A 20,863-nucleotide genomic window follows, 5' to 3' on the forward strand; every position below is an offset into this window, starting at 1 on the left:
CTCACTTTTAATTATATCACATCTCTCTCTCACACACTCTATCTTTCAGTACCTTCCCTCTCAACTTTCCCTCCTTTTTTTTCCCATCTAAGCATGTAATTAGAGAAAATTAATACATACCTCAAAACCTAAATAGTAATAATAATATAGAAATACTGTGCAATAATGTTAAACTAATATCATACATATATATAGTGATATAAATATAAGATATATCAAGAAATAAGCATTAAAAAGAATATAATAATGTTAAAATAAAAAACATAAATATAAGACACTTCAATAATAAAGATTTAAACCGCAGTTTATTCGAAATATTTTTATCAAATTTAATACAAATATATTTGAAATCTTTGACAATAAAATATAGATATATTTAAATATGAAATTTACAAATTAAATTTAATCCACAGGATTATAATGATAGGGGCAGAATCTCTAACTTATATGCTACCAGGATGAATTTTTTTTTTTTAAGTAAAGTTGTCAAGCTTTTTATAATATTCTAATAAAATTTTTAGATCTAATAAGATTTTTCTTATTATAGTCTTAGATCTACTCTATAATCTCTAATTTTCTTTTCTAATTATCATTTCTCAATTTCAAGATGACTAAAAAGAAATTAAAAATATTTATAATTATTGGTTTAGAAATTCAAGATATTGATTCTCTTTTTATACTTTACCATCCCCTTATTTATCTTAAATATTCTTATATATAATTTCATTATCAAATGAGCATTTACTATTACTCCAAGTCGCAAACGAGAATTAGGACACACACACACACTATAGATTATATTTAATAACATGGACCATCAGTTGAGTACTTTAGTCAAATAATGAAGCTAACCCAACATACTCGCTTTTGGATCTAAACTAACCTTGCCAAAACTTCTTTTGAACTTTCTTTTTTTTCGAACAGATCAAGTATATGCAAATTGAGTTAAATTGACCTCGTTATTAGGTTTCCAACTTAACTCTATAGTTTATGGCGCCCTTATTATTCATTCAATGGAAATAAGTCAATAAATAATATTTCAATATGTTGTTAAATAAGTTATCAATTAGGTTAAAGTTCAACATGTCTTTACGTTTTCCACATATCTCATCATATCTAAAGAAACTTTTCACATATCTTATCATATCTAAAGACACTTATTTGACACTAATGTTGAAAGAAAGAGCAGCAATCTGACAAAAAAATTAATCATATTGTAACAAGAAAATAAAATCATATTACGAATTATATTCAGATTTTTAATTTAAGTTCACAAGCTCAAAAAAATATAATCAATTTCAAAAAAGTGTCTAATAAGGATATCAATTTTCTTCTATTTCCCAACAGGAAATATGTATAAATAATTAAACTATTATATTTTATATATATAGATATATAAATTGTTAAAATACATGTCTAAATAATTACACTGTTATATTATATAAATTTTTCAAATTTTATAATCATAATGTAGAATTTTGTGAATTTCATGTTAGCGATGGATTTTGTGACAGAATTTTGTGATGGAAACAAATTCTGTCGGAAAATCTGTCACACAATAGGAGTAGAAATTAGCGACGGAATTTTGCGACGGAATATTCCGTCGCAAAATTCCATCACTAAGCCTATTTACTGACGGAATTTGTGACGGAACTATTCCATCGCTAAAGTCTGTTGAAAATCCGTCCCAAATTCGTCGAAAAAATTACTGATAGAATTTCCGTCAAAATTCCATCAGAAATTAGCGACGGAAAATATTCCGTTGGAAATTAGCAACGGAATTTTTTTTGGTTGCTAATAGACTGTTTTTTTGTAGTGATTTTATATAATATTTTAATTTAGTTATTTAATTTTAAAAAGTATATTTTTAGTCATTTACCTCTAAACCGGTTAACAAAAAAATGATATTAAGATTTTGAATGTCAATAAAACATTCTTAAATACTAACATATTGAGCTTAATTTCCAAAACAATCATGATTATTATAGAAACACATCATTTAATACTAATAATTTTAAGATTAAAAGGACTAAAAATATATTTCTTAAAATAATAAAAAAATAAATGTACACTTTTGTCTAATATAAGACTACAAGTATATGCAGCATCTACTGCATTTAATCAGTTGACTATTAAAGATATAAGCAAAACATAACAGTTCTAGAACATGTATATCCACGGACTTAATGGATGTAAACAAATGGATTTAAGTTTTGCCCTCTATATATATGGAGGCTTATACAGCATTAACTTTCCATAACACTGTATCAAAGAGATTAGAGCGGCGAAATTAAATTGTGTCAAAATGGCTGCAAGAGTTTCTCAAACCCATCTCTTCACTGCAATGTTTATGTGCTTTCTTTTGTTTTTAGCCTCAGGTAATTATTCTTATTTCAACAGAAAATGGCAAAAAATACGTATTGAATTTCAGAAAGATAAATATGTCATGCTGATTATTCTTGTACTAGTTTTTTTCTGAATAATTTTTTTTTGAATAATGATTTTACTACTCCAGTAATAGTTTTAACATGTCAAAATTTGTCAAAATCACTTATTTATTATTTTGAAATTTAGTAGATATTTTTTGTTATTTTTCCTAATTTCAGTTCTCATGCTATGAGTATCAAATCCTTTTCTCTTTTGTTTGTTTTCCCCCCTCAAAATACAAGTATTCAAAATTATATTCTGTCAAAGTTATTACATGCATCTTGTAAAAACAAGTAAACAATATACATTTTTTTTCACGCACAAACGTGTCAACAGCTTCAACATTTTCAACAATACTAAAGGATGTTAATATTTTATACATTTTTATTTGAATATTATTTTAATTATGACTAATAATCTTGAGTTGGCCTCAACTTAAACCACTAACTCTTGAACTACTATTCTAACTGGTTTAATTATTCCAATTTTCAGTACCCTACAAACTTCTATCATTATTTATTATTGTTGATTCATCTATTGAAACTAAGAGTTACAAAAATATATTTGCCCCAGGCATATAAATCTCCTTTCAATTATAATATTTCTGTTGACTTTTGCACAATTTTTTCGTTTATGCTTTTTTTAATGTCTATACACAACTTTCTTTTTAGAACAAAGATTAAAGTACACAAATTTTTGCTTGTATTGTTTTTAAAAACAATATGGACGACTCTCCCTATAATATTGACGATTTGGATATGTAATTAATTATCTATTGGCTGCAAAAAAATTCTATATTATGTTTTAAAAATAAACAAAATAAATTGCGTGATTGTATTTTACATTTTTAAAAGCTTATGCATGTTTCAATAGTCAAGGCAAAAAAAAAAGCATGTTTCAAAAGTAAAGATAAAATCAGATCAATTGTTTTTTGTAACCAAGTTTATTAATAAAGTACTTTATACATATATATATGTATATTTATATATTGGATGATAATATGCAGAGCCAGCATATGGAATAACTCGTCATGATCCACAGTTCTTATGCATAGGGCCTTGTTCTTTATATGGATAATCTAATGATCAATGCAATGCAACGACGCTTGCACTAAAAGGGGACTATCCAAGGGAGGGTTCTGCTTTGAAGAAAGTCCATCAGGAGATTCTCAATGGTGTTGCAAAAATTTCTGGGTTATATTTTATTATATTGCAGTGTAAGAATGAATCAAATAAATAAAATAAGTAATAGCCTTTACTTGCGTGCACTCTTCTTCTAAAATAGACCCCTCAATTACTTACTATATTATTTTTAGGAGCGAAAGGAATATATTATATATTCTGATATTGTAATAAATTGCTTTATATATATATATGTATAAGGGAAAACACAAAATGAATATAAAAATTACTAAATCTCAAGTTTGGATTGTTTCCTATATTTTAATAATTTTTAACTTTTAACTACACTTTACTTGCAAATAAGGACACATTTTTATATAAATTCACGGTTTAAAATTTAATAATTTTCAGGCTTTTTTGGTAAGACTTTCTTTATAAAATACAACATTTAGAACGTATGTTGGTCGAACTAAGATAGGATTTGCTATTATAAAATGTGAAATTGGTGAGTTTACTGAGTTAAACGGGTGAGTTCACAACATGCGCACACGCACCATGTATATAATATCCCCACCCTCCCCCCCCAAAAAAAAGAAAAAAAGAAAAAAAAACCCACTGTAAGTGTAAGACCCTTAACCTCCCAAAACATCATAACTCGTCATAAAGTTCACTACTATGGTAGAAAAGGAGAGCTGTTAAAACGAGCTACTATAGTAGAAGGAAAATTTCATATTTTTAGAAATTGACTTTCAAGCTCGGGTCAACCCGTAAGACGTTGCATGCAACTACAATAATCCATTCATATCCACTGGGCCTCCGAGCCTCCGGCCCGGGTAACACATACATCAAAATCAGCCCATTTAAATAGTTTTCAACCATAGAATCCAGAGTTCATAAAACACTAGCAATGGCCTCCAGCCAACCGAAATAAGGAGATACATTCTCTCCAGTTTACAACAAGGCCGGGTAATCAAATATTTCAAAAGGACCCTAATTGTGACAATATACAACGTATTCATACATAAACAAAGGCTAGAGGCCTAAAGCTAACCAAGCTCAAGCCTCTGCATCTCTTCCCGAAGGCGCATGCCTAGAAACTTCACCTGAAAACATTGTAAACCACGGGGTGAGACGGAGTCCCAGTAACCAACCTTTCCAATACTAGGTACTATTAAATAGGTGCTCGTGAGGTGTCAAGTGGGGCAGTTCACAAATAATATAATGATAGCCACAATAATTCATGCAAGTGCAATGATGCAATCCCATCAACCAAATCCCTCACTTTGGGGGATTTTCAGGAGCCGAAGCCGGCCTATCCCTCACTTTGGGGGGACGTAAGGAGCCATAAAAGGCCTATCCCTCACTCTGGGGGATGTAGGGAGCCAAAAGGCCTATCCCTCACTATAGGGGACGTACTGAGCCAACCATCATGCATTAATGGAGGCCTTACCACGTGGTAGTAACAGACAAAACTCTCACCAATTCCCAATTAATGCATCATGCTCAAATCATAAGCAAAGAGTAACAATCATTTCACAATTAATCTCATTCAGTGGCATATCTTTCACAATTCCAAAAATTCATTCATCATAAACCAAAATCCCACAAGACGGTTTTCCCTTCTTATATACAACATATAGTTTGAACACAATTACTATTTGGAGCACAAAACACAATTTACTCACAATACCACAGAAGCAAATACTAAGGATTGGAAAGTGGTTACCTCTCGCCTGAGTAAGGAACAACAAACCAACGATGTGGCCCCGTGCACGACCAAGACTCACAACCGGTCTACACAAGCACACAAACACACAACCATCATATATTAGCTTTCAAACTAATAATGTGGTCAACACAACACTTGGGGACACAAAATTCCCATCTCCCATCAAAACTCTACCCAACTCAAAGGGTATAACTATCAAAACAACACTCCAAAGTCCTCAAAGTCTATTAAAACATCAAGTCTCCTTCCAAGCATCAATTAGAGTTCAAACCTCAAGGACCCACCATAGGAATTCAACCTCCAACATCCCATTTGAGCAATTAAGGTTCCAACAACAAATCTAAACCGATTAAACATCCAATTTAACCCTCCTTAACATAACCCAATTCACAAAACTCAAAATCAATCTCTACATTATCATCCTCAATCCCAAATCATCCAATTCCATAAACCCTAACTCCAAAAACTCAAGATTCTTTAAATCCAAGAAAACTACACCGATTAAATACTTAAACTAACCCAATGCAATCAATTAAACTCAAAACAATCGGTCAAAAACCTCAGTTCCAACACAACCTAGAAAATCCTAGGGTTTCACCATAAATCCTTATAAATTCCAATCAAGAAGATAGATTAGAGGTTAAAATCACTTACTTGAGGTAATGGATCCTTAGAAATGTCTCCTCCAAGCCAAAAGTTCGAAACCCTAGCAGAGCACCTCTCTCCTCCTTCAGATTTTCTTATTTTCGCACGCTGAACCCTCCCGCGACTATATAGAATCGCGACCTTTCGCCGCGGCGAACTAATCCTGAGAGGAATTACTCGCCTGAAAATCCAACTTCGCCGCGGCGAACTCCAATCTTCACCGCGGCGAAAGCTTCCAGAGAGGAAACTCTCGCTCGCCCAGAAGAACTTCGCCGCGACATGCCCTTACCTTCGCCGCGGCGAAACCTTCCCGAAAGACACTCCCCTCTGAAACTCCCGGTGCGCCGCGGCGAACATACCCTGAGAGGGGTACGTTCACCTATTCCTCCAACATACCTCAAATTCACCCCAAACACCCAGATCAAGATTAAATCACTAATCTATCCTCAAAATCAACCAAAAGAGGCTATTAAGAACCCGATAAAACTCAGGATGTTACAGTAAGGCTTTTAGATTGACATTGATTTACCAATTCATTTCCGGTATCAAATTGTTCAGTCTTTTTTAACATTTCATATACCATAATTCCTTCTTCTCCTAGAAAAAAGGTTGATGATTTGTAGGCCTTTTATCTAGATGCAGTATTGTTCCATCTGGCTTTTGCCCATTCCAGAAACTTTCCCACCACTACTTCCCCTAAGAGTCTATCTTTCTCATTTAATTAGGAGGGAGTCTACTGTTTTCATTCAATTTTTTTTTTGAATGAAAAGGGAAGTATTACTCAAAGAAGAGAGTCAACGAGTTGCAAGATATGTACAACAAGACAAAGCCTACCAAGAAAGCCAAAAGAAAACAGAGTAAAAGATATTAGTGAGGCAGCCTCATGATGTCGTTAACAATTCTAGCTCTAACAGTGTGATTAACAAAAGCATCAGAGCTAACTAATAGTTCAGATGCCCCAAAAGATTCTCCAGCAAAGAGGTGTTTGTTCCTTGCATCCCACAGCTTCCAATTAATGATACCAAATAGTAGGGTTCATCTTTGGTTGGTGCGGTGGGGGTCAATATTGTGGGTCCACTAGCTCTGTATAGGCATGTGGAGGAATTGAGTGAGTTTGCTTGCTGGTATGGTCATTTTCCAACATGCTACGACAAGGGGGCAACGACAGAACACGTGGTTACTATCTTCGTCCTTAGATCCACAAAGCTCGCAAGTCCCATCTAGAGTTAGGTGCCTCTGCTTCCTCTCTGTGTTCATAAGCAACTTATTTTTGTAGGCTAGCCAAAGAAAGGATCTAATTCGGTGAGCCCCTGGCCATTTCCAAATGAGCTTCTAGCAGTCTTGTTGATCATTCCTAAGGTCATCTACCATTGTTTGATATGTTGAGGACACCGAGAAGGCTCCATTGGAGCTAAGACTCCAACTACAGCTAGCATCCCCATCATCTCGCCTTAGAGGGGGTGTGGTGGCAATTAATAGATTTACGAATTTGGGGAATTTTTCTTGAAAAAGATGCCAATGCCATTGACCACTCTCATTTACGTATTCCTAAATGGTTTCCCCCATTTGGTTCTCATTGATGTCCAAGAAGGCTAAATTCTTGAGTGGGCCTAGCTTACCTATCCAATTATCCTTCCAAAACTTTACTTGCTGCCCATCGCCTGGGTTCCATTTTATACCCAGGTACGTTTCTGGCCAAGTTTTTGCTATACTCCTCTAGGTGTGCGAACAAGAGTTGGTCTTGAAAGTGGGTTTTGTCAGCGGGTGCCATCCATACTTGGCTCTGAGAATCCTAACCCATAAAAGATTTGGTTTGCTTCTGAGCATGAATCCAAGCTTAGCTAGGAAAGCACAATTTTGAGATTTCATTAACCTGAGGCCACTTCCTCCACTATTCTGGGGCAGACACATCTCTTCCCACTTGACCAAGCTAATTCCCTTTGGACATTCGTCTGTACCCTAAATAAATTGGCGTATCAACTTTTCAATTTTGGAGTAGTAATTAGTTGTTAGCATTGAAGTTTGCATAGCATAATACGGTATGGTGGATAGAACTGACTTGGCTATTGTGACTCGGCCTGCTAGGGACAAGGTTCTTGCTTTCCAATTGGAGAGCTTTAGCTTAACTTTATCAATGATGTATTGATAGGTATCCTTAGTTACCCTAGAGTGTAACAGGGGCACTCCAAGGTATTTACCTAGCTGGTTCGTCTTGGTATAGTTAAGGAAGTCACATATGGAATTGGCCTCATATCTCTTCACATTCCTTGAAAAGAAGATTCGTGTTTTAGTCTGGCTAACCGAGTAGCCTGAGGAGTTACAGAAGTCAGTAGGACTTTTTTTATGAGTCCAACTTGTCTCATGTTAGTGGAGCTGGAGAGGACTAAATCATCAACAAAGAAAATGTGGGAGAGTAGAACACCATTCTTCCCCATCTTGATTGTTTCCCAATTTTTTGCAGAGACTTTAGCTTGTATGGCTTGAGAAAGTCTTTCCATGTAGAGGACAAAGATATACCGTGATAAAGGATCCCCTTGACAGATTCCTTTGGAGGGTTGGAATGAGTCAGAGGGGGAACCATTCCAAAGAACTTGCATGGAAGGTGTTGTGATACAATGCATGACGAGCCTGATGAGCCTCTTTGGGAATTGGGCATCTCGCAAGGTGTCTTCTATGAAGCTCCATTTGATCTGATCAAATGCCTTTTCTAGATCAACTTTAATGGCCATCCAACCAATTTTGCCCTTTTTTTCCTCATGGAGTGTATGACTTTGTTGGCAATAATAATATTGTTTGTAATGTTTCAACCCTTAATAAAGCTAGCTTGGTAAGGCAGAATAAGTTTTGGTATTATTAGTTTGAGTCTATTGGTAATGATTTTTGTAATCAGCTTATAGGCTACCGAACAGAGGCTAATTGGGTGAAAATCCTTGAGAGTTTGGGGTCGTTCAATCTTGGGGATTAGGGTTATGAGTGTTTTGTTTAAGACAGGATTGATATTCCCACCATTGAAAATATCTTTTACAGTATTGTAAACAAAATCACCAACAATTTCCTACTGACTCTGGTAAAAGAGGGCATGAAGTCCATTACTTCCAGGGGCTTTGAGAGGTTTCATGTCAAAAAGTGCCTGTTTCACCTCTTCCGCAGTAATCTCAGTAGATAAGGAACTATGGGAGTGTGAAGGTAAAGGAGGAAACTTACCTCAGGTTAGATAGGCCTCAGGGCTAGCAGGGTCGTCAGAATAAAGATTTAGAAAATAATCCTGAACCATTTGTGTAAGAGTCTCACTGTTTGTGATCTAGTCCCCTTTGGCATTTTCTAAAGAATTAATGCGATTAGCTCTTCTCCTAATACGAGCCTTGTTGTGTTCCTGTCTCCCAGACATATCTAATTACTTCGTGATTTCTGAAGCCAGAGAAGCTCCTCATGCAGGCAGGCATCTTCATACTCAAAGCGTAGAGCATAATCAAGGTCTCTGAGGTGTGAGGAATAGAGGCTGCTTTCTCTAGCTATTTGTACTCCTAGCAGGCGAGCTCTGAGCCTTTTTTTTTCCCTCCCGATTGATCCAAAGACCTCCTGATTCCATCTCGACGCTGCCTCTACAAAATTATCGATGTTTTCGACCAGGCTATGACTATTGCTCCAATTGTCTTTCACTAAGTCGGAGAAGTGAGGGTGGTGGATCCAGGCTGCTAGAAATCTGAAAGGCCGAGGTTGAGTGACCTGAGATTGATTAAGCCCAAGTCGAATTAGTAAAGGTCTGTGGTCTAAATTGATTTGGGGCAGCTGGTGTACACTAGAGTTGGGAAAGAGCTGTATCCAGGAGACATTGGCTATGGCTCGGTCCAGTCCTACCAAAGTCAACCTATGCCTCCAAGTGAATTTTGGGCCTAAGAAACCCAAGTCCAGGACTTCGTTATCTTGATAGAAAAATTGAAAAAGGGGGTAGCTTTTGGTTTGCCTTAGCCCTATTCCACAGCGTTCGACAGCATGTAGCGTGGCATTAAAGTCCCTTGCAAGGATCCATGAAGAGGACTGATCTGAAGCAAGATTAGAGAGCTCGGACTAAAGTTTAACTCACAATTACGGGTTAGGACTTGCATAAATAGCAGTAAAAAAGAACTCTTTGGAGTATTCTTTGATGGTGATTTGAGAGTGAATAAATTGGTGGTTCCTTCTTGTCTACTCTTCCTTGCCTTCTGCCTCGTGGGGCTACCTGCAGCCAAGAGCCGTACAAGGCATCACAGCCTTCCAGTGCATTTGGCAAACGTACCTCTAGTGGTTGTGCTTCGCTAGTAGGTGACGGTCCCAAATCCATCTTAGACACATCATGGTTCAGGGGACAGACATTTTCCAAATGGCCATAGTGCCCACATTTGAAGCAAATCGTAGGGAGACCTTCATATTCTATAAAGAATACTTGTTTATCGATTTCTATTTTGGAGGTGAGCACTTTCGAGAGGTCAATGAGAACTGCCATGTGGGTGAATTTACCTCTTACCCCTGATGCTGTGTTGTAGTCAATTTTCATAACTTTGCCTCCTATCGCTCGAATAACGCTCTTCTTGTAATACTTTGCTGGCAACACTGGAATTTTGATCCAACCCATGACTTGTGAAGCCATATGGCGTAGGGGCAAGAAGTCGGGAGACCAAGGTTGGACTGTAAGGTAGTGTCCGAAAATGACCTAGGGTCCCCTAAGCAAAACTCCGTGAATCTTTTTCGTTACTGAACTTGGCAATAAAGCAATTACCCTCTAAATCCATAAACTAGACCGAGCTTGTGATTTTTCAAAGACTAGCTACTTTGTTTCGGAGATCATCATATCTAATATTTCTCCCTAACATTTTAATAATGACTGCATATTTTGTTTAGGAGCTGATGGGTTCTTGCAGAAAAGGCAATGGATAGAAAGGGCCTTGTTCTATCTACACTGATATCCCGGTCCTGCAAGGCGAGATCATCCTTCTCCTCTTTCTTCTTAGAGGCTCAGTTCAATAGCATGTCTTTGAACAAGGGGGGCTGAGGATTTTGACGGTTCGATAGGGTCGGAGTCTGACTTGTCCTCATTATCAGGGTGTGAGATAGGGTCGTAAGACAACATATTTGTATCATCCTGCATGTGTGGGAGCTGTGCCTTCACCTTCTTTATAGTCCTATTGTCATCTGGGTGGGAAGGTGACTCTTCCTTTTCTTGGATTTTTATGGAAATGGAGTGTTCTGTCATGTTAACAGTGATTGCCAAGTTATCTGTAACTTCAGATGTCTTTCTAGGTGATGTCTATTTTTGTTGGTCCTCAAGAACCACTTGGTTGTTCAGTAATGCGAACCTATCTGTATCCATAGTAGCGATTGCACCTTTCTTTTTTTTTTGTTCTTGCTATTGAAATCAATTAGCGTTAAGTCATCGGAGGGTCGATTTGGAGGTACTTTCCATTGCCCAGAATCCTCCATGTGAGTAAGAGCTACAATGGCACAGTTTTTAAGAGAGAGAAAAGTTCGGGTTCGAAAAAACCGCTGACAAAGTGAAAAAGTCCGTTGGATACCGTTTTCATTCAATTAAAAGGGCATACACTAATATTCTATTTGCATAAAGAGGCGGAAAAAAACTAGAACAAGAAATAAGTAAAGAAGTCAATTTCTCCATATTTGGATGAGAGGGGGAAAAAACAGCAAAATAAAGGCTTGTCAAGTGTTGTGATGAAAAGGAAAATAACTCATTTTTCATTAGCAAAGACCATTTATAGGATCTTTCATGTGGGAGGGCATTTTCTAGTGGCAACCAATTTCCATTTCTATGCAATGCAACCCACCACTGTGGGAGGGAAGCCAGATTCTTAGTGGACCCACATTCAAAAAGATAATTTTGCCGCTATCTTTTATTGCTATTATAGTCATCACTTTTTTGAACTACAGTACTCCCTTCGATCATTTTTGTAAGTAATTTTAGACTCTATCACGTAGATTAAAAAGTTAGTTAAAATCAGGTAAAAATAATAAATAGATAGAAATTGAATTTTTTTCCCCTGCAAAATACCCTTATTTACAGGGAAGAGAGTATAATAAAGAGAATAAGAAAATTATAATAATAAAGATAATTATGAAAGAAAGAGAATGTGTAAAGGAGAGAGATAATTATTTAAAAAATGAGATAATAAATATATTAAGTATTAAAATAAGTAATTAATAGGAGCGAAATAAGAAATTTGCTACAAATAGTTAAGACAATTTACAAATGTTGCTTATATTGAGAGATATGATAGTTGTTACTTATAAAAAGGGGACAAAGGGAGTAAAAGGGGGCAAAGGGCGTAATAGTAATTATATTATTATAGCAAATGTCATTCAACAAATAAAGTTTAAGTACAAAACTAAATGAAACATTGAAGGCATTAACATGAGGAAAAATGACAGAAAAAAGAACTTTGAAATACTAAAATCCCATAATGGTGCACTGAATTTTCGTAATCCCTATGATATGTTTGAAATTCTATAAAAAAGATAAAAATGCCTTCTAATTTTATTTTATTTTTTTAAATTCACAACCTCCTCACCAGCGACCACTGCATCAGCTACTCCCCATTGATCTTTAGTGATGGCAATTAGAAGGCTGCCAACTGGTGGGAGGTAGGATTTGATTCCACCACTGCTTAGATGTCAAAAGTGTAACTAACCGTTGAGCTACCAAACTTTATTATTGACATTATGCAAAATAATATATCAATTAACTACTTAACTTTGACTATAAGTTATTTTCAACGCTAGTAAAAAAATATTAAGTTATTTTTGACATTTCTTTAGCTATTCGCTACATCTCAGCTATTTACTATAATAGTTTAGCAATTAATAAGGCCCCCTTTCATGTTATTCACAATTTTTTTAGTTATTCATTACACTTAATTAGCTATTTACCATAACAGTTAAATAATTAACAACAAGATCTTTCAAAATTCAAACTCCTTAATATAAATAAATGATGCCCCTCATTTAGGTTATTTATTACTTTTGTTTAGCTATTCACTATATTTGTTTAGCTATTTACTATAATAGTTTAATAACTAACAACCGCATCTCCAAATTTTAAACATGTTTAAATAAATAAATGAGGCACCTCCTTTAAGTTATTTATAATTTTTGTTTAGCTATTCACTTACATCATTAGTTATTTTGAGGTTTCAAACCTTTAAATAAGTGAATCTAACTTGTTTTCTATCCTCTTCTTTTGGATTTTTAGAATTTTTGAAACATCGAATCTTGTGGCTTTTGTGATTTTTGAAATGTATGATGTTTTGACCAAAACTTAATTTATATATGATTTTGAGATTAGGGTTTGTTGTTTAAAGACGGATTAGATAGAAATTCATGAAGTGTTGATTTAAATTGTCGTTTATGGATTGAGTTTGTTTATTGGAGTTAGATAAGAGTTTTAATTAGTTTAAGTTGATATTAATTGGATTGCAATATTAGGCATGTTGAAGGTTAAAAATTCTAGATGTAATTTGGGATTTGTAATGGAAGGATGTTGTTGAGGTTGAACTTTGGTTTTCTTTAGATCATTTTAGATGAGGAGACAATGGTTGAAATCTTAGATTGTGGAATTGGATTTGAGACAAAAGTTTGAGTTGTTGGAATAGATGGGAGTTATAAGAAGTGAGCATCAGACTTTGTTTTTTTACATTGTTAAGGAATGTTTGATTTGTGTGTGGTGTAGATTAGCTTGTATTTAAACTTTGTCAAGCAGTCTTTGGTGGCTCAAGCTAGAGCATCTAAGTTTGAAGTTGAGGTAACTGAAGTTAATTTACTTTCTATGTATAAATTTGATTGTAAGGTTTTCTTTACCCTTACTTCTCAATGAAATTATAAAGTTAATTTCCTTATATGTATAACTTAGTTGGGATTAAAAAATACGTACTTTCCTGTGTCAAACTTTTTTTAAAGTGGGAAGTATGTTGATATACATGAAATGGGTTTGCTTCTATAATATTTGTCTAGTATGTTATTAATTGAATAGGAGATGTGTTGTAAATGGTTGGAAATATTTCTCCTTTCATTTTGAAAAAAATTGGCATGTCGTAATTGATATTGTAATTATGTATTGAGGTTATAATAGAGTTTGAAAACATAAAAGGAGGAATCTTTTGTTTTGAAGCCTGTGCAGCATGCCATACTACCGATAATACTATTTGGCACGTTGTGAAGCCCTTGTAGTTTTCTATTTTCTGTGGTTTGAATTTGACATAAAGTCTTGGATAACCACCTATCACACCATAGTTATTTATGGGGGGCATAACTGAGGAGGGGACCCATTAACTTAAAGTGAGTGGAGTGACTTTTGGCCTTAATTATACAACACAAATGCTCAAAATCCACATTAGGAAGCTAAAAGGTAGAGTGCAATAGATGGAAGGACATATTCTATTATGTCATTGCATATGTATATCCTTGCATGGTTTATACTTTATTTATAATATTACTCTACTCCATCAGCTTGCTATCTTTTTTTGTACACGTCTCAAATTAATTCTTCCTTATTAAGATGTCCAATCCCATCCTAGTCACTTTTGTCTCATCATTAAAACTTTTGGGGAGATTTTCATTAAATGACCACTGTAGCAACATAATTTTTATTTGTCACTTAACAACTCTGAAATTTTGCTGCAATCTCTTCAGTCAAGATGAAATTAAATTGAGAAGAAAAAGGACTAGACTACCTTTAATATTTTGGGGGGGGGGGAGAAAAAGTTCTGATAGGGTTTTACTCTTATGATCAAATCCAAATTTTCTTTGCCGCATACAAATTGGTTTGCATTCTCTGTACCCTATTCTCTTAGCATTCTTAACACATTCTCAGATGGCTGAGTAGTCATATTTGCTTGCATTCTCTCACATTTTTCATGTGTGTTTGTGTTCTCTCGATAGAAATCTCACTTCTCTATAATAGTTTTGCTCCTCTATACTTAGGTACACTTTTCTTATTTGTATTATTTTCACATTCTCTCACTAGAAATCTCAATCCTCTCGTTCATGTCGATAATGTGCCATTAACCATTTTAGGTATATTGTATACTACCTTTCATGTAGAGTATATAATTCCATTATAGCGTTTTCAAATGGAAGTTGATATTAAAATAATTTTCATGGAGACGCATGAACTGTGATGTAGTTATTGCTATCTTCACTAATATGAAGCACATCTTTATTAATTCTTTTTATAGGCATTGTTTCATTCCCTAGAAATATATTTGCTGTAAGGAAAAGTGATTCTTTAACAAAACCCTATTTGTGAAGGAAGCCTATGGCACATGGATCACCAACACTAAGGCTTCTCCTATTACCATATCTAGAAACTTGCCATATTTAATACAAATTTCAAAGAATCAAAGATTAACAAGTATAAGAATATAAGAATGTCAACACTATTACCATTTGATCGGAACATGTGAGTGTTAAAAGGGTTAAGGTTTAAGTTTGTAGCTTTATTTTCTTAATTCAAATTTGTTCACTCTTTTCAATTGGTCATTGATATTTCTTAATAATTATAGTCACTACTGTGCAATGTCTTTTTATGCTTTCAGTAATATATTCTGTTTTGCAATTTCTAAGTTTTGTGAGTAAGTATTGTTGGTGCATGTCTCTGGCATTAATTAATAATTAAAGTAAAAAATTAACAAGTATGCTTGCTTGTATGACAAGAAAAGTTAGAAAATTTACACCAAAAATTTGTCATATTTACAAGTTGATTATAGCAGTTTCATATTACTATTGTAACAACTGAAATTAGGCAATTTACAACAACAATTAGTACATTTACAAGGTAATGGTAGCAAAATCATGTTTACTGATGTAACAATCAAAGTCAGGCAATTTACAACAAAACTTAGTACATCTACAAGTTGATTGTAGCAATTTCATGTTTACTTGCGTAACAACCAAAGTTATGCATTATTTTGAGTTTTTAATGTTCTACATATGTGAAGCTAATTATGGTACTTATTGTTGTTCCATAGGAACAACTCTTTCATTGAAGTTAGAGCTATTGGAGTGGCTTATTACTAATAAATGTAATTCAAAGCTAGATACTACTGCAAAACTACTTGAACAAATGAAGACACAGTGGAAAAGAAAGTAATAACTTATATATTTTAATTAAAAATCTAGTTTAAGTTATTTCACAATTTGTAAAAGTTTGTGTTAAGACACTTTGATTCAAAGTACTTTGTTATTTATTTTGGTGACATAAGTAGTTTGTGCGTAAAAAATTTTAACATCTCAATTTTATAGAATTATTGGTTGTGATTGCAGAAATTAGAAACTTGTGAAGCAACTATTCAAAACTATCAATAAATATAGGCCAACAATTAGATTAAGTAAATTTACAACAAAGATACAAGTTTTCACAATAATGATAAGTGACTTTACAACTAAACTAATGCATCACAACTAAACTAAGCATATTCACAATTGATGGTTAGAAATTTGCAACAAATATTAGGTGATTCACAAAACAGATAAGTTAGTTTAAACATAGGTATTAACAAGTAAACTAATTGAATTCACAATTAGTGATTCACGAGAGGGATGGATTTGCTGCCATTAGTAATAAATGAAGGAGTTAGCATTCACAAATAAAATAAGGAAATTTACAACCAAGATAAGTATATTCACAAGAGGAATATGGAAATTTATAGTCAAAGTAAGGCCATTCACAAGTGAAGCTACAATTGTTAATAAGTAAGGTCTTTACGTATTCCCTTTCAACATGAAAGATGCAAAATAATTGCTTTATACTATTACTAGTCATATATCACTTATTGCTACATATTATTAATGTGTCAATTTCAATCAGAATATAGTATAAATTTACAATTAAAACTTTGAATTTACAACACAAATACGAATTTTCACACCACAAAATTGCCATTTTTCTAGAAAACTAGAAAGAACAATAGATGTTAAAGAAAGGAAGAAGAAGTTGGGAAGTATTCTAGAGTTATCTCAATATATAGTGAATAGAGACTATTCCACCATCGTGAACCGAAGAAAAATACAATGACAACTATGTAAATGTATGAATAATTGTCTCCCATTATGCATATGTGTTGATATAAATAAGCTTACTCAACTGGTAAATGGGTGTATTCCTCTTGTGAACCAATGTATTTTGATTGCAAATTGGCATATTCTAGTTATGAAGGATAGCTCCTAGATTTGTAAATTATATTTCATTTGTGAATTTAATTAGTCATATCTACATGCAAATGGTTGTATTTGTCTTGTTAATCGACATATTGTGGCTGCAAATTAGTTTATTCTAATTATATATAACATCTCTCAAACTTGTAAAATATATTCCACTTGTGAATTTAATTAGTTCTGTTGAAAATGGTCATATTTATCTTGTTAATTAATGTATTTTGGTTGCAAATTTGTATATTTCAATTGTCAATAATAGCACCCATGCTTTTAGTTATGAATGCATCAGTTTAGTTGTAGAGTCACTTATCTTTATTATCAATCACCAAATTTCTATTATAAATTCATGTATTGTTGTTAATGGTTGCTTCACGAGTTTCTAATTTGCATAATTACAACCAACGATTGTATAAAATTGAGATGTCAAAAATTCTATATATACAAATTAGTCCATCTCACCAAAATAAATAGTAGAGTTTTCCAACTCAAAATGCCTTAATAAAATTTTGTACACATTCTCAAGTAACTTAAATCTCATTTTCAATTGAAATATATGAATTTATAGATCTTCTTATTCTCTCCTTCCGACTCTACCTCCTTTATTTTGTATACCTCTTTTTCAATGTCATCCATTTTCTTTTCCCATTCTTCTATAGCAGCTCTTGTAATTGCTCTCATCCCATGCATCTCCCCTTTATCATGTTCCCAAAACTGAATGTTTTCCATCTAGGATGAAATTTTTTGAGCAGAGATCCTAGATTTAAGGCCTAAAACTACCATAATTAGCATGAAATGGGTAGCTACCAGACCTTTTTTGGTAGGAGTTTCAGAAATTCCTTGAAAGGACAAGAAAATTGTTAGGAACTAAATCACGAAATAAAAGTTTTCTAGTACTACAAGATAGGTAAGTTAGAGACTCTGATGAAGTCTTAAGAGCTTGATTATAGGAATTGGAGATGATTAAGGACCAAAAGTTATGCTGGGAATCTCAATGAAATGATTCCTGAGACTAAATCCAAGAAGGGACCTAATTATAAATTTAGAAAGTTTTGGGTTGAAAAGGACAATAATGAAAAGTATGCCCAAAAGTTTTGGAAAAATTCTAAACAATTCTAGAAAAATGAGACTTGAGATCTTGAGGCCCGTAGGAAGTTGAAAATGACAAAAATACCCCTGGAGTAAATTGATGAAATTCACAGGGTTTTGGCCAATTATGAAAATTAATCAAAATTGAATTATTTAAAATATGAGAAGACCTTAGATAATCAGAGATAAATGGGAAATAAATACCTGAGGAATTATCACAAGTTTTAAAAATGATTTCATCCTTAGAAAGTAAAGAGATTGGCTTAAATACAACTTAAAGCCTATTTATATACTATCCGGGAAGAGTTAAAATAAACTATTTATGGGTTGACCTTTGACTTAAGAAAAATTAGAGAAGTTTCCTATGATGCAAAGGTAGTATTGGTACCCAAAGATAGTGATTCGGGATTATGGATCGGTAGAAAGAATTTGGTCAAATTTAGTAAATGTTTTAATAAAGGAACAAAGGAAGAGTATCACTCTCTCTTTATAAATATTATATAATGCCATGTGGACTTATTTTTTATGAGAAAAGGGTGTCAGAATATGTTCCAGTGGTACTAAATAAGTTAGGACCCCAAAAAGTACCTGGTATGATGTAAAATGGCAAGATGAATAGAGGAATAGTTAAAGGTTAGGCTATGCACGAATTTCTCTTCATTTTTCCTCCCTATTTTATTGCCAAATTGATGAAAGGATAGGAAAGGGATTAGATGGTTTCTTAGTTGGAAGAAGAATTAAATATTCTTTGTAATTAGTACACATGGCAAGTAATTATGCTAGAAGGCAAGAGATTTGTGCACTTAACGAAAAGCTTAGAAGGGAGGGTGGAAGATTAAACACACATGGTAACAGATCAAGCATGAAGCCATAGGATTCGTACACTTAAAAGAGAGTTAAATGGATGGTTAGATCATAAGGCACACAACCCTTGTAATTTTAATCAATATCAAAGGCCAAGTTCTAATTAGGGTATTATACACATCATCCCCTCCCATTTGTATAAGTTTTCGGCCAAGAGAGAAAGAGGGGGAGAGGAGGCCAAAAACTGAAAGGGGAAAAAAGAGGAAGAAGAAGATCAAGACAAACCATGCAAGATTAAGCTTCAACACAAGGTAAGAGTATGGTTTTTGATACAATTTATCGTGCCATTTGTCTTGTTGAGCTTAGCCATGGTTTTAATGGATTTTGAAAGTTTGAGACCCTAGGTTGGGATGCTGTGCAATGATGTTTAAACCATGAAAAAGATTGATTGATGCTAGAATCATGTTTAATGGTTTAAAAGGAATAAGAATCAAGTGATTTTGAGATGATTTGTGAAAGATTTCATGGCTATATACCTAGGATTATATTTTATCCAAGGCTGATTCTTGATACTAGGGTTGGATTTGGATGATTTTGATGCTTCTAACGGGTTTAGAATGAAAAATTGTGTAGGGTACATGTGAGGAAATAAGTTTGGAAACATTAGAATTGAAAATAAAAATTTTGGATTCCAAACCCTAACCTCTTGGCCAAGTGAGATTCAAAGGGAAGAAGTTGAATTTTGCTAAATCCAAGCTCATATTTGATTTTCTCATGAAAAATTAAGTGGGAAATGGTCAAGAGAATGATTTTAGAAGTTAAGAATAAGAAAAGGAAAAATTTAAGTTAAAGAGGAATCAAATTTGAAAGTAAGGGTTATTAGTGATTTTTACGGTCTTAATGGATTGGTTATTGATATGCAATATGAATTTAGGGCCATGAGACATCAAGAAAGATGAATTGCAAGGTTGAGCAACCTGATTGGTTGAAGGAAAAGGGAGCAAAAGAAAGCTTAATGTTACAAAGTAGTAAACTTACCCTTATTGTGCGCTTGATATGTATACTTATATATTGATGTTGCTTGATAATGGTTTAGATTATAAAAGATTGAATGTTTCTTTATTTCTTGTATATTCCATGCTCATGTATGAATAAAACATTGAGCATTAGAGCATGTCATTTTATAAGCATATAAGCATGTAACCAAACACGTCATCCACCAAGCATCACATGGATAACTTTTTACTACTGAGATTATGTTGAATCTCACCCTCCCTTAACCAATTCTAATAGGTTTTAATGAGCAAGCACAGGGATCCATGAAGTGAAAGCAAGGAAAAGAGAAAAAAATTCAGGAAATGTATTGTAATACATTATGCAATTTGTATGTCAATAAATGAATGGACATGCTATAATGTTATGTGATGTTAAATGATGATGATGATAGAATACAAGATTGGATATGTTGGTGCATGAGAATGAATTATGCAGTGTAAGCATGATTATGAAACAAGAAATAAATGAATATAAATTATTAATGCAAGAGGGATAAGTTATCGCTAAATGAGCCATGAATTTGTGATGTGATGAAAGTGAGGCAAACGATTGAATTTACATGTGAAATTTGGTATTCTTAAAGTACACATCCTAAGCTTTAAAATAATTAGTAGATCACTTAAAATGGATATGTGTGCTAAGAGTTATAATTACTCAAAATTAGGATAGAGAAATTGGAAAGTATAGTTTTTACCAAATAAACAATAAATTTTCACAAATTAACTGTATAAATTGGCAAGATCCAGATTTATAATTTTTTTCCTATAAAAATTGAAAGAGCTTCAGATAAAATTTTGAA

At 33.6% G+C, this 20,863-nt stretch overlaps 1 protein-coding gene across 1 annotated transcript in view; it reads left to right on the top strand.

The window, feature by feature from the left end:
* Positions 1-13,498: 13,498 nt before the first annotated feature.
* Positions 13,499-20,863, top strand: part of LOC114754646 (pentatricopeptide repeat-containing protein At5g55840) — a 43,642-nt gene continuing 36,277 nt past the window's right edge. Inside the window, exons 1-2 of the mRNA XM_028943439.1 lie at positions 13,499-13,540; positions 13,637-13,708. Of these exons, the coding sequence (XP_028799272.1) occupies positions 13,499-13,540; positions 13,637-13,708 (114 nt within the window). The remainder of the gene's footprint in view (positions 13,541-13,636; positions 13,709-20,863) is intronic.

This window comes from Neltuma alba, unplaced genomic scaffold, assembly GCF_004799145.2.
Source record: "Neltuma alba isolate B1F8T4 unplaced genomic scaffold, ASM479914v2 tig00010174_pilon, whole genome shotgun sequence".
Classification (NCBI taxonomy): domain Eukaryota; kingdom Viridiplantae; phylum Streptophyta; class Magnoliopsida; order Fabales; family Fabaceae; genus Neltuma; species Neltuma alba.